The sequence below is a fragment of the Chiloscyllium punctatum genome, chromosome 1 (assembly GCF_047496795.1).
Source record: "Chiloscyllium punctatum isolate Juve2018m chromosome 1, sChiPun1.3, whole genome shotgun sequence".
Taxonomy (NCBI): Eukaryota; Metazoa; Chordata; class Chondrichthyes; order Orectolobiformes; family Hemiscylliidae; genus Chiloscyllium; species Chiloscyllium punctatum.
In genome coordinates, this window is record NC_092739.1 from 42,886,310 (window position 1) to 42,910,824 (window position 24,515).

The 24,515-nt window shown below is 41.7% G+C and overlaps 1 protein-coding gene across 1 annotated transcript in view; it reads left to right on the forward strand.

Moving 5' to 3' along the window:
• The window catches only part of LOC140455894 (protein FAM47E), a 38,032-nt gene continuing 13,517 nt past the window's right edge, over positions 1–24,515 (forward strand). Inside the window, exons 1-5 of the mRNA XM_072550696.1 lie at positions 1–86; positions 505–883; positions 6,380–6,516; positions 8,300–8,459; positions 15,608–15,796. Of these exons, the coding sequence (XP_072406797.1) occupies positions 1–86; positions 505–883; positions 6,380–6,516; positions 8,300–8,459; positions 15,608–15,796 (951 nt within the window). The remainder of the gene's footprint in view (positions 87–504; positions 884–6,379; positions 6,517–8,299; positions 8,460–15,607; positions 15,797–24,515) is intronic.

The window sequence follows — 24,515 nt, forward strand, 5'->3', positions numbered from 1 at the left end:
ATGGCCCACAAGTACGACACGCTTCTTGCTGGGAAATCTGACTTCAGCAAAACACGCTCGAACAAGCCGCCACTTCCCCAACCCTGGTAAGCGGGTTCTCTCCTGCGGTGTGCTGAGGCAGCAGTGGTCAACTTGTTTTTCTAACATAGCAAGCATAATGCAAACCGAGCCAACACGGATTCAGTTGCTGCGCATTTGAAGTGGGAAGGTTAAATGGTGCGGTACCATTTACAATCTGGGAGCTGGCTTTTGGTTGCACTTCCCCGCATGAATTGGCAAGCAGCATCTGCACAGAGCTGTTAGACAGGATGGGGAAAATGTTGATTTTGTAGACAAGGGAATTTTCCCAGAGTGTAGCCGCTGCTGGAGGGGACATAGTATCGGTTATGGAGTAAAGTCTATCCTGTAAATTCAGGGCTGTGTTTTTTTTTGAGGAAGAGACACAGTATAGTGAGGCACAACACCAGGTAATGAATGAAACTGAAAACTTACTTCAAATTGTAGGTACAAGGAGAGGTTAAAGACGAAGTATCTCAAAAAGAATCCTACCGTGTTGTCTGATGCTTTGAATGGACATCGATGGCGTTTTTTGAAAAGTGGACTGGATGATTTCCGCGATGGCTATCCACCTCAGACACAGGAAGACTTAGCCATGATATACAGTGTGAAGGGTGCTGGTCCTCGTCCCTTTCTCGTGAACATCACCGAAACTTTCAAACCTGCTCAGCGTGTGTCAAACAGGCTGACTAAATCACAGATATGTTTTTCCAAGTCTCTGCCATTACAACAGACTAGGAGGGAGCAACTGGAAGAGATTGAATATGGCTTGAGTCAGCATCCATTAGCTCTTTATCCACACCTGGAGGAAGGAATACCTCCAAAGGTAGGAAATAACTCAGACAAAAAGCTGACAATCTTATTTTGGGTTTCTCCTATTTTGTTTGAGTGGGAAAGGCTTAATGTCTTCCACTTTTGACTTCTGGTTCAAATAGTAGTCAGGGTTCATCAAAGTTCAATTTGAACTTTTAATAAGTAAGACTCTGTCTATTCTGACCGGTTTAAAATTGAATCCTAGTATAAGTGGAGCAGGACCTTGGTGGGGAATTTCCATGTGTTTTTTTTAATGTCCGTTAGGCTACTTTTGACTGGAAGGGTAGAATTAAAATCACCCCATAAAATTATTTTAAAATTGCGCAGAGCAAATCATATTCATCTGATACAAACAAAAGTCATACTTTTCTATTCGGATCAACTCATGGATTTATCTACTTATTCTCTGTACTACTCAGAACTCTACCATTAATTGCAAAAGTCCAACCCATGTTTGTTTTGCCAAAATGTAGTATCTTGTATTTATCAAAATTCATCTCCATCTGCCACTCAGCCCATTGACCAAATTGATCAACACTCCTTTGTAATCTTAGATAACTGTCTTCACTGTCCACTATATCATAAATTTTGGTGTCATCTGCAAACTTATTAATCATGCCTTCTAAATTCTTATCCATATCAATGAACCTTGTGGAACACCGCTGGTCACAGGCCTCCAGTCCAAAAATACCAGCTTTCTCCCCAAAGGCCACCCTCTGTTTCCTACTGTCAAGCCAACTTGTATCCAATTGGCAAGCTCACCCTGAATCCCATGTGATCTGACTCTACTAATTAGTCTAGCAAGCAGAACATTGTCAAAGGCTTTACTAAAGTCGATGTAAACAATGTCTATTGTTTCACTCACATCAGTCTTTTGGTCAAAAAACTCAACCAAGTTTGTGAGAGATACAGTTTCCCATGCAAAAAAAATGCTGACTATCGCTAATCAATCCTTGCCTCTCTCAATGCATATAAATCTTATGTCTCAGAATCCCCTCCAACAACTTATCCATCACTGATGTCAAACTAACCAGTTCCCAGGCTTCTCCTTCCAGCATTTCTTAATTAAAGGCACAACATTAGCCAGCCTCTGGTCCACTGGCACCTCAGCCATGGCTATAGATGATACAAACATATCTGCTAGAGATTTCTTCCCAGCTTCCCATAACATCCTGGGTTACATTTGATCAGGTCATGGCGATTTATCCACCTTTATGGTTTTTAAACCCTCCAGCACCTCCTCTTCTGTAATGTGAACTGTTTTCAAGATATCTTAGCCTCCAATTCTTTCCCCACAGTAAAAATTGATCTGAAATATATACATTTATTATCTCTTCGATGGTTCCATACATAGACATCCTCGTTGAACTTCAAGAGGCCCTAATCTCTTCTTAGTTGCTCTTTTGCTCTTAATCCCCTTTTAGAATCTCTTTGGATTATCCTTAACCTTATCTGTCGAGGCTATCTCATATCCCCTTTTTGCCATCCTGATTTCCCACTTAAGAATGGTCCTACATCCCTTATACTCTTAAAGAGATTCACTTGATTCCAATTGCCTATACCTAATATATGACTCCTTCTTACTCTTGACCAGAGCCTCAATACCTTTATTCAGCCATTGTCCCTGACTCTTACCAGCCTTACCTTTCATGCTAACAGGAACATAACGTCTCTGAACTCTCACTAGCTCAATTTTGAAAGTCTCCCACTTTTCAGTCATCTTTTACCTGTGTAAAGTCTACTCCAATCAACTGTTGAAAGTTTTTGTCCCATACTGTCAAAATTTGCCTTACTCTAATTAAGAACTTTAACTTCTTGAACAGGCCTATCCTTTTCCATAACTATTTAAAAACTAATAGAATTATGATTGTAGGTCCCAATGTGCTCTCCTATTAACACTTAAATTTTAGTTGTGTCAAGTTTTGCTCCTTCTCTCATAGGTACATCTACGGATTTATAAAGAAACTTTTCTTGAACACTTTTAACAAGACTTCACCATCCAAGCCCTTAACACTATGGCAATCCCAGTCTATGTTTGGAAAGTTAAAATCTCCTCTATTGCAAACCTATTATTCTTACATATATCTGAGATTTCTCTACATATTTTCTCCTCAATTTCCATCTGATTTTTGGGGGCCTACTGTACCATCCCCTTCTTATTTCTAAGTTCCACCCATTTAGGTTCACTGGACAATCCCTCAGAAATATCCTCTCTGAGTACAGCAATAATGTTTATCCTAATCAAAAATACCGCCCCCCCCCCCCCCGCATCTTACCTCCATTTCTTTCCTTCCTATAGCATTTAAACCCTGAAACATTGAGCTGCCAGTTCTGTCCCTCTCTCAGCCATGTTTCTGTCATAGTTTTAATGTCCGAGTCCCATGTTCCCATACGTGCACTGAGTTCATCTGCCTCACCTGTAAGACCCCTTGCAATGAAATAAATGCAGTTTAATTCTTCAAAGTTACCTCTTTCTCTGACTTGCTCTTGCCTGCCTTTTCAATTAACTTGCTCTTTTTTAAATTCAAAATTTAACTCACCTGTCTTTCTATTCTCACCACAACTTTGGATTCCTTCCACACCCTCTCCGTAGTTTAAAGGCTCCCAAATCTCCCGCCAGGATGTTGGTTCCCTCCAGTCCAGCTGAAATCTGTCCCCTTTAAACAGGACCTTTCTGCCGGAGAAAAGATCCCAATAATCCAAAAATCTGAATACCAGCCCACTGCATCATTTCCTCAGCCATTGATTTATCTGCCCTATCTTCTTATTCCTACTCTCACAAGCACGTGGCGCTGTGAATAATCCAGAGATTACTACCTTTTAAGGTCCTGCTTTTTAGCTAACTTCCTATACTCACACTGCAAAGCCTCAACCCTATCTCTAACCATGTCATTCTCACCAATGTGTACAGCAACTTTCAGCTTATCAATCTTCCCTTTGACAATATGCTTACAATCACTTTGATATGTCCTTCACCCCAGCACCACGGTGGCAACATACCATCTAGAATTCTCGTTCACAGCCCCTGACAGGAAAGTCTCTGCGAACAATTAGTCTTTTGAACTTTGACAAACCCTGCTTAACAGAAGATTTATCCTGGTGCCCAAGATCTGGCTGCCACTTCAGTTTTCCTTTGAGTGATCCCCTTCAACAGTACCCAAAAGGGTAGAGGAATAAACACAGGAGAATCTTGATCTACCTTCCAACCTGACAGTCACCCATCTCTCTGACTGAACTGTGGTGTGACCACCTCTTTAGAACTATTAACCATCACACTCTGTATCTCCTGTTGATCTTGCTTCATGTAACTCCTGTGCAGTGTAACATTCCTCACTCTGTCTAAGAACCTTATATTCTGTATGTCCTTTTTTACTATGATCTGCCTGTATTGCTAGCAGACAAAGCTTTTCAGTGTACGTGGATACGTGTGATGACAATAAATCAAATCAAATCCTGTATGCTCCTCAGGGATTCTAACTGCCTCTCCAGCTGATCCAAACAGTCTGATATGAGACAGATCCAATCACACCTCTTGCAGACATAGTGTCTCAGGACAGTCAACTGTTCCATAATCTCCCAGTCCAACAGGAGGAGCATACCACTCCATGGACTGCCAGTGGTATGCTCCTCCTGTTTGAGTGGGAGATTAGGGAACAGTTGACTGTCCTGACAGACTATGTCTGCAGGAGGTGTGTTTGGATCCATCCCATATCAGACCGTTTGGATTGACTGGAGACTGTGCCTTAAAACATTTGCTCATTTACATTAGCCTAAAAAGACTCACACTTCTCTCGAATCCAGTGTTTGCACACTGATTACCCTACTGTCATATTGTGCTGGGAGAACTTAAAACCGATATTTGATATTATAAGGCTTTATATCATAGAAAGAAGCTCTAAACACAACCATTTTTTAAAAAAAGAACTACCCTTCCTTTACCCACAGTTTTTAATTTTAAGCACGCAAAAGAGAAAATTAAAATCGTATAATCCAGCATTTAGCTTAATCTCCCAGAAACCGAAAACAGCTTCATTCTCAAATCATTTATCAGTTAGCTCTCAAATCTCCGGCTCTGAGTAAAAGGTCTGTGGATCCCACCAATCCTTAGACTCAGCCTTACAAAAATAACGGATCCAGGAGCCTGCTCCCCCATCGCTATTTAGACCACTAATATCCACCTCTCAAGAAACAGGTTGAAAAGGTCGATCTCCCAGTCCAAGGAGTGGCACAGTGGTTAGCACTGCTGCCTCACAGTGCCAGGGACGTGGGTTTGATTCCCACCTCAGGCAACTCTCTGTATGGAGTTTGCACATTCTCTCTGTGTCTGCATGGGTTTCCTCCCACAGTCCAAAAATGTGCAGGTTAGGTGAATTGGCCATGCTAAATTGCCCATAGTGTTAGGTGTAGGGGAGTGGGTCTGGATGGGTTGCTCTTCGGAGGCGTCGGTGTGGACTTGTTGGGCCGAAGGGCCTGTTTCCACACTGTAAGTAATCTAATGTAATCTTATGAGTTTTGTGCAAATAAAAAACAGTCTCTTTCTGGAGCCATTGTCACCTTTACAAACATGTGGACAGGCCCCTCCCACAAACTCCATCTTTCCAATCTCTCCCTCTTCACTTTAGTCCTCTTTTAAACTATTAAAGCTCCACTTATAATTTTAAATATCCCGACACGGACGGCATAGTGGCTCAGTGGTTAGCACTGCTGCCTCACAGCACCAGGGTCCCAGGTTCGATTCCAGCCTTGGGCAAATGTCTGTGTGGAGTTTGCACATTCTCCCCATGTCTGCGTGGGTTTCCTCTGGGTGCTCCGGTTTCCTCTCACAGTCCAAAGATGTGCAGGTCAGGTGGATTGGCCATGCTAAATTGCCCATAGTGTTAGGTGCATCATTTAGAGGGAAATGGGACTGGGCGGGTTACTCTTTGGAGGGTCGATGTGGACTTGTTGGGCCGAAGGGCCTGTTTCCACACTGTAGGGAATCTAATCTAATCAAATGTGACACTTTCTGCTTCTGTGCTAGAAATCTAAAGACCTTGAATTCAGGAGCAGCTGCAATATCCACATTACTCTGCTTCCACCATTTTTTAAATGTTCGGAATATGTAAGAAGTTGCCCTTCTCACAGAGTGTCTGCCCTCTCACTGGGACGCTAATATAGTCCCACATTTCAACACATTAATAGACTAATAGAGTATTGACACTCTTAGGCTTCTGTCGATAAATTCTAAATGTGTAAGAGAGAGCCACCAACAGGTATCCAGGACTTCAGTTTAGAGATTCATTCAAAAGGTGCATCAGTGCCAATAGAGTACGTACTTGGTACTGCTCTGGAATCTCAGCCTCGGCTAAACACAAATACTGATGTCACGTTTGAACCTACAGCTTTCCGATCCAAGACAACATTATCACCTGAGCCAATCTTCTGTCCATTGATCACCTATGAATAGCCACAAAAAATTTATAGTTGTGCACTTGTCCCCAAAAGAATAACAAACATATTTTCAATCCAGCTCTTTGAGGTAATTGTAGGTCTCCTGGATCCAGAGATGCTATTGACTGAGGATCTTTGTGTAGAAGTACCTGAGGAAATGAAGCAGACAGTTATAAAACCAAAAAAGAAGACTCAACACAAAAAATGTTTAGAAAAGTAAGTAGTGCTGTTCTGTACTTAATGTGCATTTCAATTAAGAACATTTTTCACTCGAAAGACTGAATTAAAACTAAGTGTTCAGCTTATTCGATACATGAAACCTGTCCTCTCTACAGATGCTAACTAATCCAATTTGCCATTCAAACTTTTTTTCAAAGTCTTAATGAAGCATCTGCCTGCTCCAATTTCATCCTCTATTTGATGTTCTTTTCAATTATCATGTATCTCCTTCCATTTCTGGGCCCCTTGCAGTACAGTAAGGCTGTAAAAATCACAAAGAAGGCTGCAAAAATCACTTTCTTCTTCTCTAGCAACATGGCTGAAATTTGGGAGTTTTGGGGATTTTCTCAATCATTCGTCACAGCTTCGGTGAAAGATTTCTGGGAAATGCAAAAAAAAAGCAGTGTAGCTCTCTCACAACATTTTTATATGCAATACTGCACAACACTACTGAAAGAAAACAGAGGTTCGAAATGCTACAACACTGAAATTCCTGGGTTGGGGGAGAGCAGGGGTTGGTTGAATGGTTGGGCCAAAATGTGGGATGGACTCTACCTCAATATTGGGGAAGTCCAGAACTAGGAGTGACAGTCTAAGGGATAAGCCATTCAGGTCTGAGATGAAGAAGAGTTTCTTCCCTCAGAGTTGTGAACCTGTGGGATTCTCTCCCACAGGAAAGTGTTGGGGGCCAGTTCATTCGATACATTCAAGAGGGAGCTGGATGTGGCCCTTGCTGCTAAAGGGATCAACGGGTATGGGGAGAGGGTGGGAATGGTTACTGAGATTGCACGATCATATTGAATGGTGGTGCAGGCTCAAAGGGACAAATGGCCTACTCCTGCACCTATTTTCTATGTTTCCATGTTTCTGTGCTTTCTTCAATATGTGCAGTTTTCAGTGTTTGACCCAACATCCTTGCTGTGGGCTTTACCAGAGAAGGATCAACTGGCAACACCATCCCACCTGTTCTGCCTCAAATTGCAAGATGCAGACAGATGAAAGAGGGCTATTACCTCATTATGTGCTGGTTAATTAAAGGCAATTGATTGGAAAGTGATCAATCGCTCTTGAGAATGTTTCACTAACTCATTTTCTCAATATTATAGACATCCTCAGGAATAGCTAGCCTTGAAACTTATCCTATTTTTTGTTTTGGCCATTTGTAGAATAGATTAATAGTTAGATTTCTTTTTTTTAAACTTTATATTGATGTTATTATATTGCAAAGTGGAATACACTAGTTTGTATTATTTTTGTAATTTTGTAAAATAAATTTTAAATCTTCTTTCTTAATAAAAATATCTATATAAAAACAATGTGAAATTTATGGCTACTGGCAATGCAAGACACTCCAATCATGATGGAGTTAGTGCACATGTCCACACAATGAACTGAAGTAATTTTAAGAACCTGCTTTTTTTAATTTGATTCCTGTAGTGGAATCGCTGTGCATGAGGAACCATTAGTGAAGCAGATACAATTGTACACTAGGAAGTTGGAAGGGATTAGAGCAGAGATTGACTTTTTCAATCCTGTTGTTAGTTGTATAAAAATTGATATCATAAACTCTTATGCTCATTCAGTCATCTAGTTCAGTTCATTAAGTGTTCCAAAACAATGTGTTTTTGCCGAAAAAGATGCCAAAACAGGCGTTCTTGTGAGCTAAATTCAGTATAAATTGTGTGCTTAAAATATCCTAACAGTGACTCAGCCTGAAAATCACACGCTACTTCTATTGATACATATAGTTTCAATAATTATTGGTGCTTGGATTGTACAGTGGTGAAGAACCAAAGCAAAGAAACCCCTATAAGTGGATTTTATTCAAAGGGAAAGAGAAAGAAGATCAGAAAACCAATCGAAAATGGGATAAAAAGAAAGGACAAGATGAAGAAATAAAACAAATAACAAAGGAATTTTGTGACTGGGTAGCTTCTCTGGTATGTGGAATAAACATATATGATTAAGATATTTAAAGTGTTGCAATGGCATTTAAAAGATTATTGTGAATGAAGCTGTGTTTTGATTCACTGGTCTCCCGAGTCTGCTGGCTGTTTCAAACAAAGAAATCTTCCTGGAGTGCTGCCTGCTGGCACATATTCCTGCTATTGGTGATGTCCCTTTTGTCATACGATTACCATAAATGCTTCAAAGACAAAATCTACACAAAGATTGACTGGTACACAGTGACAAGAAGAATTGTTAAAAAAAAAAGTCATAAAAGATAATAGCAAGCAAAAATAAACATTCACAGGTTGCTCCATGGGCTTTTCATCTAAAAAGTCCTATTCAATGTTGCATTCTTCAAATCAAAAATTTGGCAATCTAGCAAGTCAGGAAGAAGAAATTATTAGTAGCAGATTATGCAGATTCAACACTCGCAAGCACATTTTACATTTAAAGAATTAGGGGCTTAAAATGATAATTTAATACTATTCTCTGAAAATGTTTGTAGCCTTTTGCAACAACGGATCTCGAGAAATGCATCTGTGACAATTTGAAACTTTATTTTCCTGTCATAACAAAGTCTTTGACATTCCTTCAGTGGACTTTAGGAAAACTTGTGCCAGCTGCCAATGAAATGAAAATCAATGTTGTATGCAGATATTAAGATGCTTGGGGCAAATAATAATTCCTTGTCAGATTGGTGATGGTGTATTCTAATACTCAATCTAACTAACCACATAAACTTGACCTCCTGAAATTAGTGCAAATTCACAAACTGAGAACTCTAATGGTTCAGGCTGGAAATGACCTGTTAAAATTTGAGAGAGATTTAAAATAAAATGATATCATTAGCAGAGTGAGTGCAGTAATAAAATACTTGGTGAGGAAATTTTCTCTGAACGTTTTCCACACTGGCACTGTAATGTTGGTGGAAACCCAGTTACATGTGTTGTATGAAAGGGGTTTCTGCCAAATTACCATCAAACTATGACAGCAGAGCAAGAGAAACCTCAAGGAAATTAATTGTATGATTTCTTTCAGTCCTTCAAAAAGTTCCAAAATAATTAAAGATTGGCAATAACTACATTGCAACAGTGGCTACACTGCTGAAGTAAATCTTTAGCTATAACGTTCCATGAAACATTCTGAGGGTTCTTCATGTTAATTTGTTTTTTTGTTCATGGGATGTATTTACTAAATTGCATCTTGCAGGTGGTACACACTGCTGCCATTGTCAATGATGTTGCAGGGTGGGAATGTTGAAGGTGGTGGATAGTACGCCAGTCAAAAAGGCTGTTTTGTCTTGGATGGTAGGTAAAAACAATGACTGCAGATGCTGGAAACCAGATTCTGGATTAATGGTGCTGGAAAAGCACAGCAGTTCAGGCAGCATCCGAGGAGCAGTAAAATCGACGTTTCGGGAAAAAGCCCTTCATCAGGAATGCAGGCAGAGAGCCTGAAGAGTGGAGAGATAAGTGAGAGGAGGGTAGGGGTGGGGAGAAAGTAGCATAGAGTACAATGGGTGAGTGGGGGAGGAGATGAAGGTGATAGGTCAGAGAGGATGGTGGAGTGGATAGGTGGAAAAGAAGATATGCAGGTAGGATAAGTCACGGGGACAGTGCTGAGCTGGAAGTTTAGAACTGGGGTGAGGTGGGGGAAGGGGAAATGAGGAAACTGTTGGAGTCCACGTTGATGCCCTGGGGTTGAAGTGTTCCGAGGCGGAAGATGAGGCGTTCTTCCTCCAGGCACCGGGTGGTGAGGGAGCGGCGGTGAAGGAGGCCCAGGTCCTCCATGTCCTCGGCAGCGTGGGAGGGGGAGTTGAAATGTTGGGCCACGGGACGGTGTGGTTAATTGGTGCGGGTGTCCCAGAGACGTTCCCTAAAGCGCTGGGTGAGGAGGCGTCCAGTCTCCCCAACGTAGAGGAGACCGCATCGGGAGCAACGGATACAATAAATGATATTGGTGGATGTGCAGGTAAAACTTTGAAGGATGTGAAAGACTCTTTTAGGGCCTTGGATGGAGATGAGGGAGGAGGTGTGGGTGCAGGTTTTGCAATTCCTGCGGTGGCAGGGGAAGGTGCCAGGATGGGAGGGTAGGTTGTAGGGGGGCGTGGACCTGACCAGGTAGTCATGGAGGGAACGGTCTTTGCGGAAAGGGGTGGGGAGGGAAATATATCCCTGGTGGTGGGGTCTTTTTGGAGGTGGTGGAAATGTCAGCAGGTGATTTGGTTTATGCGAAGGTTGGGAGGGTGGCAGGTGAGCACCGGGGGGGGGGGGGGGGTTCTGTCCTTGTTACAATTGGAGGGGTGGGGTCTGAGGGCGGAGGTATGGGATGTGGATAAGATGCGTTGGAGGGCATCTTTAACCACGTGGGAAGGGAAATTGCGGTCTCTAAAGAAGGAGGTCATCTGGTGTGTTCTGTGGTGGAACTGGTCCTCCTGGGAGCAGATACGGCGGAGGCGGAGGAATTGGGAATACGGAATTCCATTTTTGCAGGAGGTAGGGTGAGAAGAGGTGTAATCCAGGTAGCTGTTGGAGTCGATGGGTTTGTAAAAAATGTCAGTGTCAAGTTGGTCATCGTTAATGGAGATGGAGAGGTCCAGGAAGGGGAGGGAGGTGTCAGAGATGGTCCAGGTAAATTTAAGGTCAGTGTGGAATGTGTTGGTGAAGTTGATGACTTGCTGGTGTCATGCTTGTTGAATGTTGTTGGAGCGGCATCCATCCAGGCAAGCAGAGAATATTCCATCACATTCCTTTTGTCTTCTAGGTAGTGGACAGGCACTGGGGCCACGAGTTAATTACTTGCCATAGAATTAATAACCTGTGATCTAGTCTTACAACCACAGTATTTATATGGCTTGTTCAGTTCAATTTCAGGTCAATGGTAGCCCTCAGGGTGTTGATAGTGGGGAATTCAATAATGGTAATGGCATCTAATACCTAGATTCTCTCTTGGTGGGAATGAACATTGTCTGGCACTTCTGTGGTATGAATAGCCCTTGCCATTTATAACCCAAATCTGGATGTTGTCCATGGCTTGCTACACATGGAACATAGATTGCTTTAGTAGCTGAGAAGTTGTGAATGGTGCTGAACATAGTAAAATCAGTGAATATCACCATTTCTGACCTTATGTTGGAGGGAAGGTCATTGATGAAGCAGATGATGTAAAATTGGACCAAGAACACTGCAATGAGGAATTCCTGCATGCATATCCTGGGATTGAGATGATCAAACTCCAATAACTTCAGCCACCTTTTGTTGCACCAGGTATGATTCCAGCCAGCAGAGATTTGCCCAATTTCCATTGAGTGGAGTCTGGAGGACTGCAAACTGAGCATCAATGAGCAGGTTATTCCTTTGCAAATGCTGTTTCATAATACAGTTGACCCTTTCCATCATTTTGCAGTTGATCAAGAATAGATTTATAGGGTGGTACTTGGCTGGATTAGATTTATCCTACCTTTTGTACATAAGATGTAGCTGGGCTATTTTCTATATTGTCAGGAGAAGCCAGTGTGTAGCTTTGGAACAGCTTAGCTAGGGGACTGCTAACTCTGGAGCATAAGTCTTCAGTACAGTTGTCAAAATATTGTCAGACACCATATTCTTTGCAGTATTAAGGGCCTTCAGTCAGCTCTTGACATCATGTGGAATGAATTGAATTAGATGGAGATTGGCATCTGTGACACTGAGGACCTCAGGAGGAGGTCAGGATGGCTTGTCCACTCCAGCACTTTGGAGCTAAAGATGGAACTGTTGAGAAGTTCCCATTGTGTTTACATCAGATGAATAAACCAGCTGCCATTTCTAATTCCATTTGCCAACACCTAGCCCATAGTCTTAAAGGTTAATGAAACTCAGGTGCAGATCCAGGTTCTTTTAAATGAGATAAATGTGCCGGCTTCACCCCACCAAACTGGGTAGTGAATTCCAGACTCTCAGCACCCTCAGGGTGAAAATATGTTTCCTCATGACTCCTCTAAGCCTTAAATCTAAGCCCCTTGATTATTGATGTCTGTGCTAAGAGAAGCATGTCTTTTATCTCTGCTCTACCCAAGCCCCTCTTTATTAATTGATTAATCTTGATTGATTTATCCCTCAGCCTCCTCTAAGGAAAACACCTTAGCTTAACTAATCATTCCTCTTAGCTGAAACCTTAGAGCCCTGGTGATCCCCTCTGTACTCTCACACGGGTAATGATGTCCTTTCTGTAACGTGATGATCAGTACTTGTGCAAAACCCCAACTATGACCTAACCAGGATTTTATATAGTTTTTTAAACACTCCTGTGTAGGATATGGGGATCGCTGGCAAGGTCAGCATTTGATGCCCATCCCTACATGCCCTTGAAGTACTTGGCTCTTCAGGTCATTTCAGACAGCAGTGATGATTCACCTATATTGCTGTATGTCTGGACTCTCAAATTGGCCAGACCAGGTAGAGAAAGCAGATAACTTTAGTGAACCAGCTGAGCTTTAACAGCAATTGGCTATTTGGCTAGTGTTTGATTCCAGATTTTTATTAAATTTAAATTTTATTATCTACTATGGTGGGATTTGAACCCTGTTTCTGATACATTAGCATGGATCGCATATTGCTAGTCTATTAACAGTAGCCCTTCACCACTGCATCCCCAGTTTGCAGCAATAGATCCCTGTTTGTGATTTCAAAAGCTTGCCCAATGAAAGGAAACACCTCATTTGCCTTTACTATCTTATCTGCCTGTCCTAGCACCTCCAGGGTCCCCTGGACATGCACTAAAAGATCTCTCATGTTCTGTGCTCCTTACAGAACCCTCCTGTTCATTGTGTATTCACTTGCTTCTGGATGAAGAGCTTATGTCTGAAACATCGATTCTCCTGCTCTTCGGATGCTGCCTGACCTGCTGGGCTTTTCCAGCACCAGACTCTCGACTCTGAGCTCCAGCACTTGCAGTCCTCACTTTCTCCTATTTATTTGCTTTATTTGCTTTTCCCAAAGCCATAACCTTATACTTCTTCAGAATTAATTCCATTTGGCACTTTGCCTCCATTTTAGCCAATACATTACATCTTCTAACAGTCGATAGCCATTCTCTTTACTATCAACATCCCGACTAATGTTTGCATTATCTCCAAATTGTTCAATCATTTTTCCCACATTTAATCTTAAATCAATACATACCAGAACAACTAGCGACCCAAAACAGAGGCTTTTGGAACACCACTGGAAACCACTTCCCAATCACCAAACATCTGTTAAATATTACCCTTCATTTCCTGTTACTGAGTCAATTTTGGATCCAAATTGCCACATTCCCCTGTACCCATGGTCAGTTAATATGGGGCAAAGATTTAAGATAAATGATGAAAGGATTAGAGGGGTCATGAGGAAACATTTTTCACCCAAGTTCACTGCCCAGTTTGTTAGTTTAAGGCAGTGTTTAATCTTTCTGACTGGTCTGCCAAGTAAGACCTTGTCACATTTCTGATTAAAATCCATGCAGACAACATCTCCTCAATCACCATCATCAACGGTCCTCATTACTTCCTCAAAAAATTCAATGAAGTCAGTAAAACATTACCCTCCCTTTACAAAACCAGACTGTCCCCGAATAATCCATGTCTCTTCAAGTAACAGTTATTTCTATCTTCCCATATTAATTCCAGTAATTTGCCCACCACTGAGATCAGACTGACCTACCTATAATTATTTGATAGCTCACTCGCATCCTTTTGGATAATATTACAATGTTTGCAGACCCTCTAGTCCTCTGGTACTTTGCTGGTTCTGGTGAACATTGATAAATGATCCTCGCAGCATCCACCAGTTACTCACTGGCTTCTTTCAGGGTACATTTCATTTGGCCCTGATGATTTATCAGTCTTCACAAGGTCAATCCCTTCATTAACTCCTCACTTATTCTGCTTACTTTATCCAATATTTCTAATGCTTCTCCTCTTTAACTAGAATGTCAACATCATTCCTCTTCTTTGTGAAGACCAAGACAAAATACTAATGTAGAAACCTGTTCACATCTTCTGCATTGTCATATATGTTACCATTTATGTCTCTGAAAGGCCAAGTCCTTTTCTTACTCATCCTGTTGTTCTTAATGTACTGATCAATTAAGATGGATGAAAATGCTTCAGCCTGGTCTTTTCTAGGTCAGTGCCGAGTGGTCTGTCTGGTTTAATCCTTTCCTTTGGCTTTATAATGGCTTGATGTAACTGAGTGGCTCATTAGACAGAAGACAGTTAAGATTCCACCACAATGCTGTGGGTTGGGAGTCTCATGGAGATTAGTCTTGGTGAGAATTGTCAATCCTTCTGAAAAAGACATAAGTAAATGATAATCAATCATTACATAATTGCTATTAAGCTAGCTTTTAAATTCCATTTTTAAAAATTGAATCAAAATTTCACTATCTGCCATGGTGGGATTCAAACCCTTTTCCCCACAACTTTACCCGAGAATTCTGAATTACTTTAGTCCAGTGGTATGGCCTGTCTTAGCATTTCAATTTTTTTAATAAAGGCAAGTTATATTTATCTAATCTGAGGGCCTGGAGAGCCTTTTTTGGTCCAAGTTAAGCTGGTGATCATCCAAAATGTCTCATATTGTAAACTCCAACTTTAAATTTCATATATTAATTTTCCTGGTTTTATGAACCACTCTTAATACTCAACTATCTCAATGTTCTATTAAAGATTATGTAGTAGGAAATTAGCCAAATTCAGTATGTGCTGGGCGGTGCAGTCACTGAATCGAAGCTACATGGGATGCAGGTTTAATATTCCTCACATTGTTATGCTATAGATCACAATCATGCAATTGTGATGATTTGATGGGAGGATGTAGATTTATTCTTAGTGGTGTATAACAACTAACTGAACTACTATCTCTGGAAGATTTCGAAACACCAACTGTTTAAACGGGATAGCTTCAGGAAATTTATACAGCAGCTCCAAATTTATCCATCCTGTGCACTTTCAATAGATCAAAAGGATGTATTTGATCCCAGGATTGCCCTGGTCCCACTGCATTAAACATGCTGCCTATTCCCAAAAGAATACTGATCTGACTTGGATGTACATTATAGCTTATTTAGGTATAATAATATATCCATTAATATTTCATGAATTGTGTGTGCTATACAGGGTGGAGACAACCACAACATAGAAGAATCTACAATCATGAGCCTTTTTGCGAGTGACTATGAAACCAATCCTGCCCTACCCATACCTATCCAAGTAATGGAGTTGACCAACATTCCTACCGAGCTAAGGATGACAGTGGGAACACCTCCACCACGACCTTTACATAGAATCCGCAAAACCACTAACTTGGTGAGCAGGCATACTTACAATTTTCTATCAATGTTTCTCTTGAGTAAATGCCATGTTGTTTTTGACTGTGGACTAAAACTGGGAAAATATACTGTTTTAAACCAAACTGGGGGTGGACATGTTTCCAGTTTTAAGAACAAGTTGTTGAACTGCAGTGTGATTTTTATCTACAATATTGCCTTACTCAAGCTGTGAGGGAGAATTTCAGACAAACCAGCATCATCTTTACGTGTTATCGGCGGTTCTGCCTGGAGACAGTCTTTTGATTTGCTTTTCAACCAGATTTGCTGTGGGTTCAGGAGTGCTCATCACAGTACAAAGGTTTTGATTGGTTCCTGGGCAGAGGACTACAGTCTTGTATGTGGACAACACAGCAGAAACATCTAACCTGCAAAGAGAAAACATTTATCTCTCTTTTTCTCCCTTCTCTGTGGAGAAGGCAAAGAAAATCCAAGTAACTAAGAACCTTTCCATTGTGAGCCGCTGTATCTGAAAATGAAAGGGAAAACTACCTGCACAGGCACTGAAAGGGTGAATTCTCAACCACTGAATGAAAGACTGACTGTTATGTCATCAGCAAGGATCAGAGTGAAGGAATAGAAAAGAACCAAAGTCAAATAGTTCCCTGATGTCTAAGATTTGCACTGATGCCAGAACTGTTTCTCTGGCTTTTTGTTCTTTCCCGACCCACAATATTTGTGTCATGCCTTGTCCATTTCTGAATGTGTGTCTGTATGTGACAATGAGACTTTTTTAAAAGGGTAAAATTTCAAGTTTTACAGTTATAAAATAGTAATTCATCTTTTCTACTTTTGCCACTGGCTATAAACTGTTCAATTATAATGATTAGTTATCTTCATGGAAATGGGAAAACATGAGTTAGATGGATAAAACTGAGTAGTTCAGTGGTTTCATCAAATTTTCACATTTAGTGTCATAGAGTCATACAGCAGGGAAACAGACCCCTTGGTCCAAATCGTCCATGTTGACCAGATATCCTAGCCCCATTTGCTAGCATTTGGCCCATATCCTTCTAAATTCCATCTATTCATATACCCAATCAGATGCCTTCTAAATGTTGGTAATTGTACCAGCCTCTCCACTTCCTCTGGCAGCTCATTACATATACACACCAGCCTCTGTGTAAACAAAGTTGCCCCTTAGGTCCCTCTTAAATCTTTTCCTTCACATCCTAAACCTATGCCCTCTAGTTTTGGACTCCCCCACCCCAGGTAAAAAAGATCTTGGCTTTTCACCCTAACCATTCCACTCATCATTTTATAAACCTCAGCCTCTCAGGGAAAATAGCCTTGAGTCAATTCAGCCTCTCCCTATATCTCAAACCCTCCAACTCCGGCAACATCCTTGTAAATCCTTTCTGCACCCTTTCATGTTTAACAACATCCTTCCTACAGCAGGGAGACTAGAATTGAATGCAGTGTTCCAAAAGTGGCCTTAGCAATGTCCTGTACAGCCGCAACATCACCTCCCAACTCCTATACAGGTAGTTCTCCTATAACACGATAATTGCGTTCCCGTGTGACACTGTGTAATAGAAAATCATGTGATGTAAATAATGGGGCCTATGGGAAAAACAGGGTTAGGAGCAAACCTCCAAAATTATCAGTAAAATCAAAACAAAAACAGTATTCAGCCTAACACGAACAATAGCACAGTCTAAGTAAATCTTTAAATCACGTATTTTATGAAGTAATAGGGTAAAGTTAACACTTTAACACTAAAATCACTGACTACAGCACTGTACCTTTCACAAGGCTCTTCACCAGAGAGCGTGTGATCTGATTAACCATGTGACACCAATGTGGAAATCCAGTCCTCCTCAGGATTCTCCCCCAGTTTGAAATAAAGTTCCTTCTAAATGTAGGCTACAATTCCAGGTTTCAAGCTACGTTTCAAGGCTTACAGAGCTGTTACATTCCTGTTTTAGCTGAACACACTGAATGTGCATTTTGCAGATAGAGGGTCCTGAGGCTGGGTTTTGCTGTTCAGCTAGTGCCGGCCATGGAATCACATCAGCAAACGGGAGTTTGCTTTCTTAAAAAGCAATTCACAAATCAGGTTACAACCAAATCATATTTAATAAATACATGTTATAGGAGAATTACCTGTACTCAGTGCACTGACCAATAAAGGCAAGTGAACCAAACACCTTTTTCACTACCCTGTCTCTTGTTTGGCAACACTCTCTCGGGTTCTACCACTAACTTCATAAGTCCTGCCCTGATTTAGTATAAAAATGCAGCACCTCACATTTATCTAAACTAAATTCCATCTGCCACTCCTTAGCCCATTGGCCCATTTGATCATGGTCTCATTGTACTCTGAGATAACCTTCTTCACTGTCCATTACACTACCAATTTTGGTATAGAGTCATACAGCATGGAAAGAGACCCTTCGGTTCAACCAGTCCATGCTGAACTTAATCCCAAACTAAACTCATCCCACCTGCCTGCTCCTGGCCCATACCCCTCCAAACCGTTCCTATTTATGTTTTTATCCAAATGTCTCTTAAACATTGTAATTGTACCTGCGTCATCCACTTTCTCAGGAATTTCATTCCACATGCAAACCCCCCCTCTGTAAAAAGTTGCCTGTTTCGTGCTTTCTAAGTCTCTCTCCTCTCACCTTAAAAATATGCCCTGTAGACTTGAAATCTCCCATCCGAGGGAAAAGGCAACTACCATTAACTCTATCAATGGTCGCATGGTGGCTCAGTGGTCAGCACTGCTGCCTCACAGCAGCCCTCCTGATGAAGGGCTTTTGCCCGAAACGTCGATTTTCCTGCTCCTTGGATGCTGCCTGACCTGCTGTGCTTTTCCAGCACCACACTGATCTAAACTCTGGTTTCCAGCATCTGCAGTCCTCACTTTTGCCTCACATTTTTCCTTCACATCCTAAACCTATGCCCTCTAGTGTCTGCGTGGGTTTCCTCTGGATGCTCTGGTTTCCTCCCACAGTCCAAAAATGTGCATGTCAGGTGAATTGGCCATGCTAAATTGCCCATAGTGTAAGGTGCATTAGTCAGAGGGAAATGGTCTGGGTGGGTTACTCTTCAGAGGGTCGGTGTGGATTTGTTGGGCTGAAGGGTCTGTTACCATACTGTAGGGAATCCAATCTAATCTATACCTCTCATTATTTTATAAACTTCTATCAGATCGCCTCTCAATCTCTTATACTCCAGTAAAAAAACTCCCAGCCTATCCAGCATTGCTTTATAACACAAACTTTCCATACCCGGCAACATCCTGGGAAATCTCTTCTGAACCTCTCCAGCTTGACATATCCTCCTTATAACTGAGCGACCAGAAGTGGGCACAGTATTCCAGAAGAGGTCTCACCAATCTCCTGTACAACCTCAACATGACTTCCCAACTTCTATACTCAAAGGACTGAGCTATGATGTCGAGCCAAATGCTTTTTAACTGCACTGTCTACATCTGATGCAAACTTCAAAAAATTATGTACCAGTACCCCTAGATCCCTCTGTTCTATAATACTTTGCCAGGCCCTACCATTAATTGTAAAGGTCCTTTCCTTGTTTGTTGTATCAAAGTGCAATATATTGCATTTATCCAGATTGAACTCCATCTGCCATTTTTCAGCCCGTTGACCCATTTAAGACCATAAGACCATAAGACATAGGAGTGGAAGTAAGGCCATTCGGCCCATCGAGTCCACTCCGCCATTCAATCATGGCTGATGCGCATTTCAGCTCCACTTGCCAGCGTTCTCCCCGTAGCCCTTAATTCCTCTAGACAACAAGAACCTATCAATCTCGGCCTTGAAGACATTTAGCGTCCCGGCTTCCACTGCACTCCGTGGCAATGAATTCCACAGGCCCACCACTCTCTGGCTGAAGAAATGTCTCCGCATTTCCGTTCTGAAATGACCCCCTCTAATTCTAAGGCTGTGTCCACGGGTCCTAGTCTCCTCGCCTAACAGAAACAATTTTCTAGCATCCACCTTTTCAAAGCCATGTATTATTTTGTACGTCTCTATTAGATCTCCCCTTAATCTTCTAAACTCCAACGAATACAATCCCAGTATCCTCAGCCGTTCCTCATATGCTAGACCTGTCATTCCAGGGATCATCCGTGTGAATCTCCGCTGGACACGTTCCAGTGCCAGTATGTCCTTCCTGAGGTGTGGGGACCAAAACTGGACACAGTACTCCAAATGGGGCCTAACCAGAGCTTTATAAAGTCTTAGTAGTACATCTCTGCTTTTATATTCCAACCCTCTTGAGATAAGAGACAACATTGCATTCGCTTTCTTAATCACAGACTCAACCTGCATGTTTACCTTTAGAGAATCCTCGACTAGCACTCCCAGATCCCTTTGTGCTTTGGCTTTATTAAGTTTCTCACCATTTAGAAAGTAGTCCATTCCTATATTCTTTTTGCCAAAGTGCAAGACCTCGCACTTGCTCACGTTAAATTCCATCAGCCATTTCCTGGACCACTCTCCCAACCTGTCTAGATCCTTCTGTAGCCTCCCCACTTCCTCAGTACTACCTGCCTGTCTACCTAACTTTTGTATCATCGGCAAACTTCGCTAGAATGCCCCCGGTTCCCTCATCCAAATCATTAATATATAATGCGAACAGCTGTGGCCCCAGCACCGAACCCTGCGGGACACCGCTCGTCACCGGCTGCCATTCTGAAAAAGATCAAGATCTTTGATCAAGATCAGTTTGTAATCTTCGAAAACCTTCTTCACTGTCTGCAATGCTACCAATTTTGGTGTCATCCCTAAACTGACTAACCATGCCGTCTATATTCTCATCCAAGTCATTTATATAAATGAGAAAAAAATCACTGGACCCAGCACCGATCCTTGTGGCACACCGCTGGTCACAGGCCTCCAGTCTGAAATCAACCCTCTACCACCACCCTCTGTCTCCTACCTTCAAGGCAACTTTGTATTCAAATGGCTAGGTCTCCCTGGATTCCATGTGATCTAACCTTGCTAACCAGTCTACCATGCAGAACCTTGATGAACACCTTACTGAAATCCATGTAAACAACATCTACCGCTCTGCCTTAATCAATCGTCTTTGTCACTTATTCATAAAAAACTCAATCAAATTAGTGAGACACTATTTCCCACACACAAGGTAATGTTGGCTAACCCTAATCAGTCCTTGCTCTTCCAAATACATTTAAATCCTATCCTTCAGAATCCCTCCAATAATTACACACCACTGACGTCAGGCTCACTGGCCTATAATTCCCTGGCTTTTCCTTACCACCTTTCTTAAATAGTTGCAACACGTTAGCCACCCTCTGGTCTTCTGGCCCCTCTCCCCTGGCTATTGATGATACAATTATCTCACCAAGGGGCCCAGCAATCTCTTCTCTAGCTTCCCACAAAGTCCTAGGATATACTTGATCAGGCCCCAGGGATTTATCCACCTTTATGCATTTTAAGACATCTGGCACTTCCCCATCTGTATTATGGACACTTTTTAAGCTGGAGAGGGTGGCTAACGTGTTGCAACTATTTAAGAAAGGTGGTAAGGAAAAGCCAGGGAATTATAGGCCAGTGAGCCTGACGTCAGTGGTGTGTAATTATTGGAGGGATTCTGAAGGATAGGATTTAAATGTATTTGGAAGAGCAAGGACTGATTAGGGTTAGCCAACATTACCTTGGGTGTGGGAAATAGTATCTTACTAATTTGATTGAGTTTTTTTTAAGCTGTCACTATTTATTTATCCAAGTTCTCCAGCTTCCATACCCTTCTGGAGAATAAATACTGATGTGAAATACTTGTTTAGTATCTCACCATATCCTGCGGTTCCATACATATTTGGTCTTGTTAATCTTTAAGGGACCCTGTTCTCTCCCTAATTACTCTTTTACCCTTAATGTATTTGTAGAGTCTCTTTGGATTTTCCTTAATCCTATTTGCCAAAGCTATTGCATGTCCTCTTTTTGCCCTCCTGAGTATACTCATACTGCCTTTACACTCCTCAAGGGATTTGCTCAATCCCAGCTGCCTATACCTACCATATGCCTCCTTCTTGTTCTTGACCAAAGCCTCAATTTCTCTAGTCATCTAGCATTCCCTGCACCCACCAGCCTTGTTCTTCACACTAACAGAAACATACTGCCTTTGGACTCTTGTTATCAGTGGAGAAAATGCAAGAGTATTATAAAAGATGTGATAACAGAACACGTGGAAAGCATTAATGGGAATAAACGAAGTCATCGTGGGTTTATGAAAGTGAAATCATGGTTAACTAATCTACTTGAATTTTTTTGAGAATGTAACTAATAGAATATAAAAGGGAGAACCTGTGGATATGGTGTATTTGGATTTGAGAAGGCTTTTGCTAAGACCCTACGTAAGAGGCTCGTGGGTAATATTAAAACACATGGGATTGAGGATAATATACTGGCATGAACTGAGAACTGGTCGATAGGTCAGAAACAAAGAGTGGGAATAAATGGGTCTTTATCTGGGTGACAGAGGCAGTGATTAGTGGACTACCACATGGATCATTGCTTGGGCCCCAGTAATTCATGATATACAAAAATATACATATTTAAATGACTTCGTGAGAGAACCACATGTACTATTTCCAAGTTTGCTGGGAAACAAGGTGGGATTACGTTGTGAGGATGATCAAAGGAGGCTTCAGAACGATCCAAACAATTTGCTTGTGCGGGCAAACACATGGCAGATGCAGTACAATGTGGTTAAATATGAAGTTGTAAACTTCAGTCTGAAAAACAAAAAAGCGAAGTATTATTTAATGGAATATATTGGAATTGTGGATCTCCAAAAGAATCTGGGTGTCATTGTACACCAAGCAGTGAAAGTGAACAGGCGGCTGCAGCAAGCATTTAGGAAGGTGGGTGGCGTGATGACCTTTATTGTAAGAGGATTTGAGTTCAGAAGGAGAGTTGTTATACTGCAATTATGCAGGGCCTTTGTGAGACCACACCTGGAGTACTGTGTACAGTTTTGGTCTCCAAAATTAAGACAGGATATTTGTCATAGAGGGATCGCAGCAAAGATTCTCTGGGCTGACACTGGGGATTAGCAGGACTGTCGTGTGAGAGTCAATTGAACCTGTATTGACGAGAGTTCAGAAAGATAAGTGGGAATCTGATTGAAATGTATAACATTCTCACAGGGCTGGACAGACCAGATGCAGGGAAGATGTTTTCCTTGGTTGGCGAGTCCAGAACCAGGGGCACAGTCTCATGGTGTGTAGGTTAGGTGGATTGGCCTGGTGGCCACGTCTGGATGGGATGCTTTTCAGTGTGGACTCCTTGGGCCAAATGCCTCTTCCTGCAATGTAGTGGTTCTATGATTTTATGACATGGGTTAACCCATTTAGGACTCAGATAAGGAAACATTTCTTCACTCAGAGGATGACCAACTAGTGGCATTAGTTTATCACAAAAGTCTGTCTTTATCACTGAGTATATTCAAGAAAGATAATGTTAGTTTTTTAGATATTAAAGGCATCAAGGGATATGGGAGAAAACAGGAATATGGCATCCAGATAGAGGATCAGCCATGATTATATTGAATCAGTCTCAGAGGACCTACTTATGTTTCAAGTTTGTACTTTGGTTGCAGTAGGAGGGGGTGTGGAGGTAGTGGCAATGAGTCAGGGGATGTGAATCTGCAGGGGTGAAGCTAGGTGGGGGGAATGAATTTACAGATGATGGCCTGGGGTGGGGAGGGAGGGAGCTGGTGAGTGAATGTGCAGAGCAAGGCCAGGGATCGTTGGTGGATGGAGCCAGTTTGCAGGGTGAGGCTGATAGAAGTGGACATCTTCCAGGTGAGCTCAGAATGGGAGAGGCCAGTGGCTGCAAAGTGGAAAGGGAGGGAAGCCTGACAACAAACCAATACCTCACTAACTTGGATCCAGGAAAACTTAAAGTCACATGTCATGAATTCCTTGCAAATTACTGTGTTTATATTAATGAACTGTGTGTTAGTTACTGTAAGGAACAGTTTTTGTTGCCATCTTAGGGCTGTTGACTTGAGCCAATTTAAATACTGTGGTACTTTTGAACTTTAAGCTTCCCTCCTGTGACGTGGCATTAAGTTTAATGGGGAGTTGGTTTGATGAATGTTTCTAATTCTGCTGCTATGATTGCAAAGACCCTGTAGGTCAACAGACATACAGACACGATAGCTGCATCTCACAAATAGAGTTAGTGACAATGAAATAGTAGCCACAATAAACAAAATATTTTCTTGAGAAATCTTGAGAGTCCGCAGGGAAAAAAAAAGTCTTTCAGCATTTAAAGGGCATTTGGATGGGCATATGAATAGGAAGGGTTTGGAGGGATATGTGCTGGGTGCTGGCAAGTGGGACTAGATTGGATTGGGATATCTGGTTGGCATAGACAGGTTGGATCGGAGGGTCTGTTTCCATGCTGTACATCTCTATTTGACCTCTGTTTTGTAGTTATGTCACAAATTCTGGAATGTATGCAGTGACTCAATCAGTATTCTAAGACAAGGATTAATGTTTGTCCTTCTTGGGCAACACCAGATGAACTGATAGTCTACAATATTCGATCCAGTAAAATGTGGGGCTCCCAAACTGAACGTTTGCATCAGGTTGCAAGGTAGATACCTCCTGGTAGACTTATTCTCCTAACAAACATAAGAAATATGTGTTGAAATAGAAGTGGAAAAGAACATTAGAAAATCATGGCAGAAAAAGA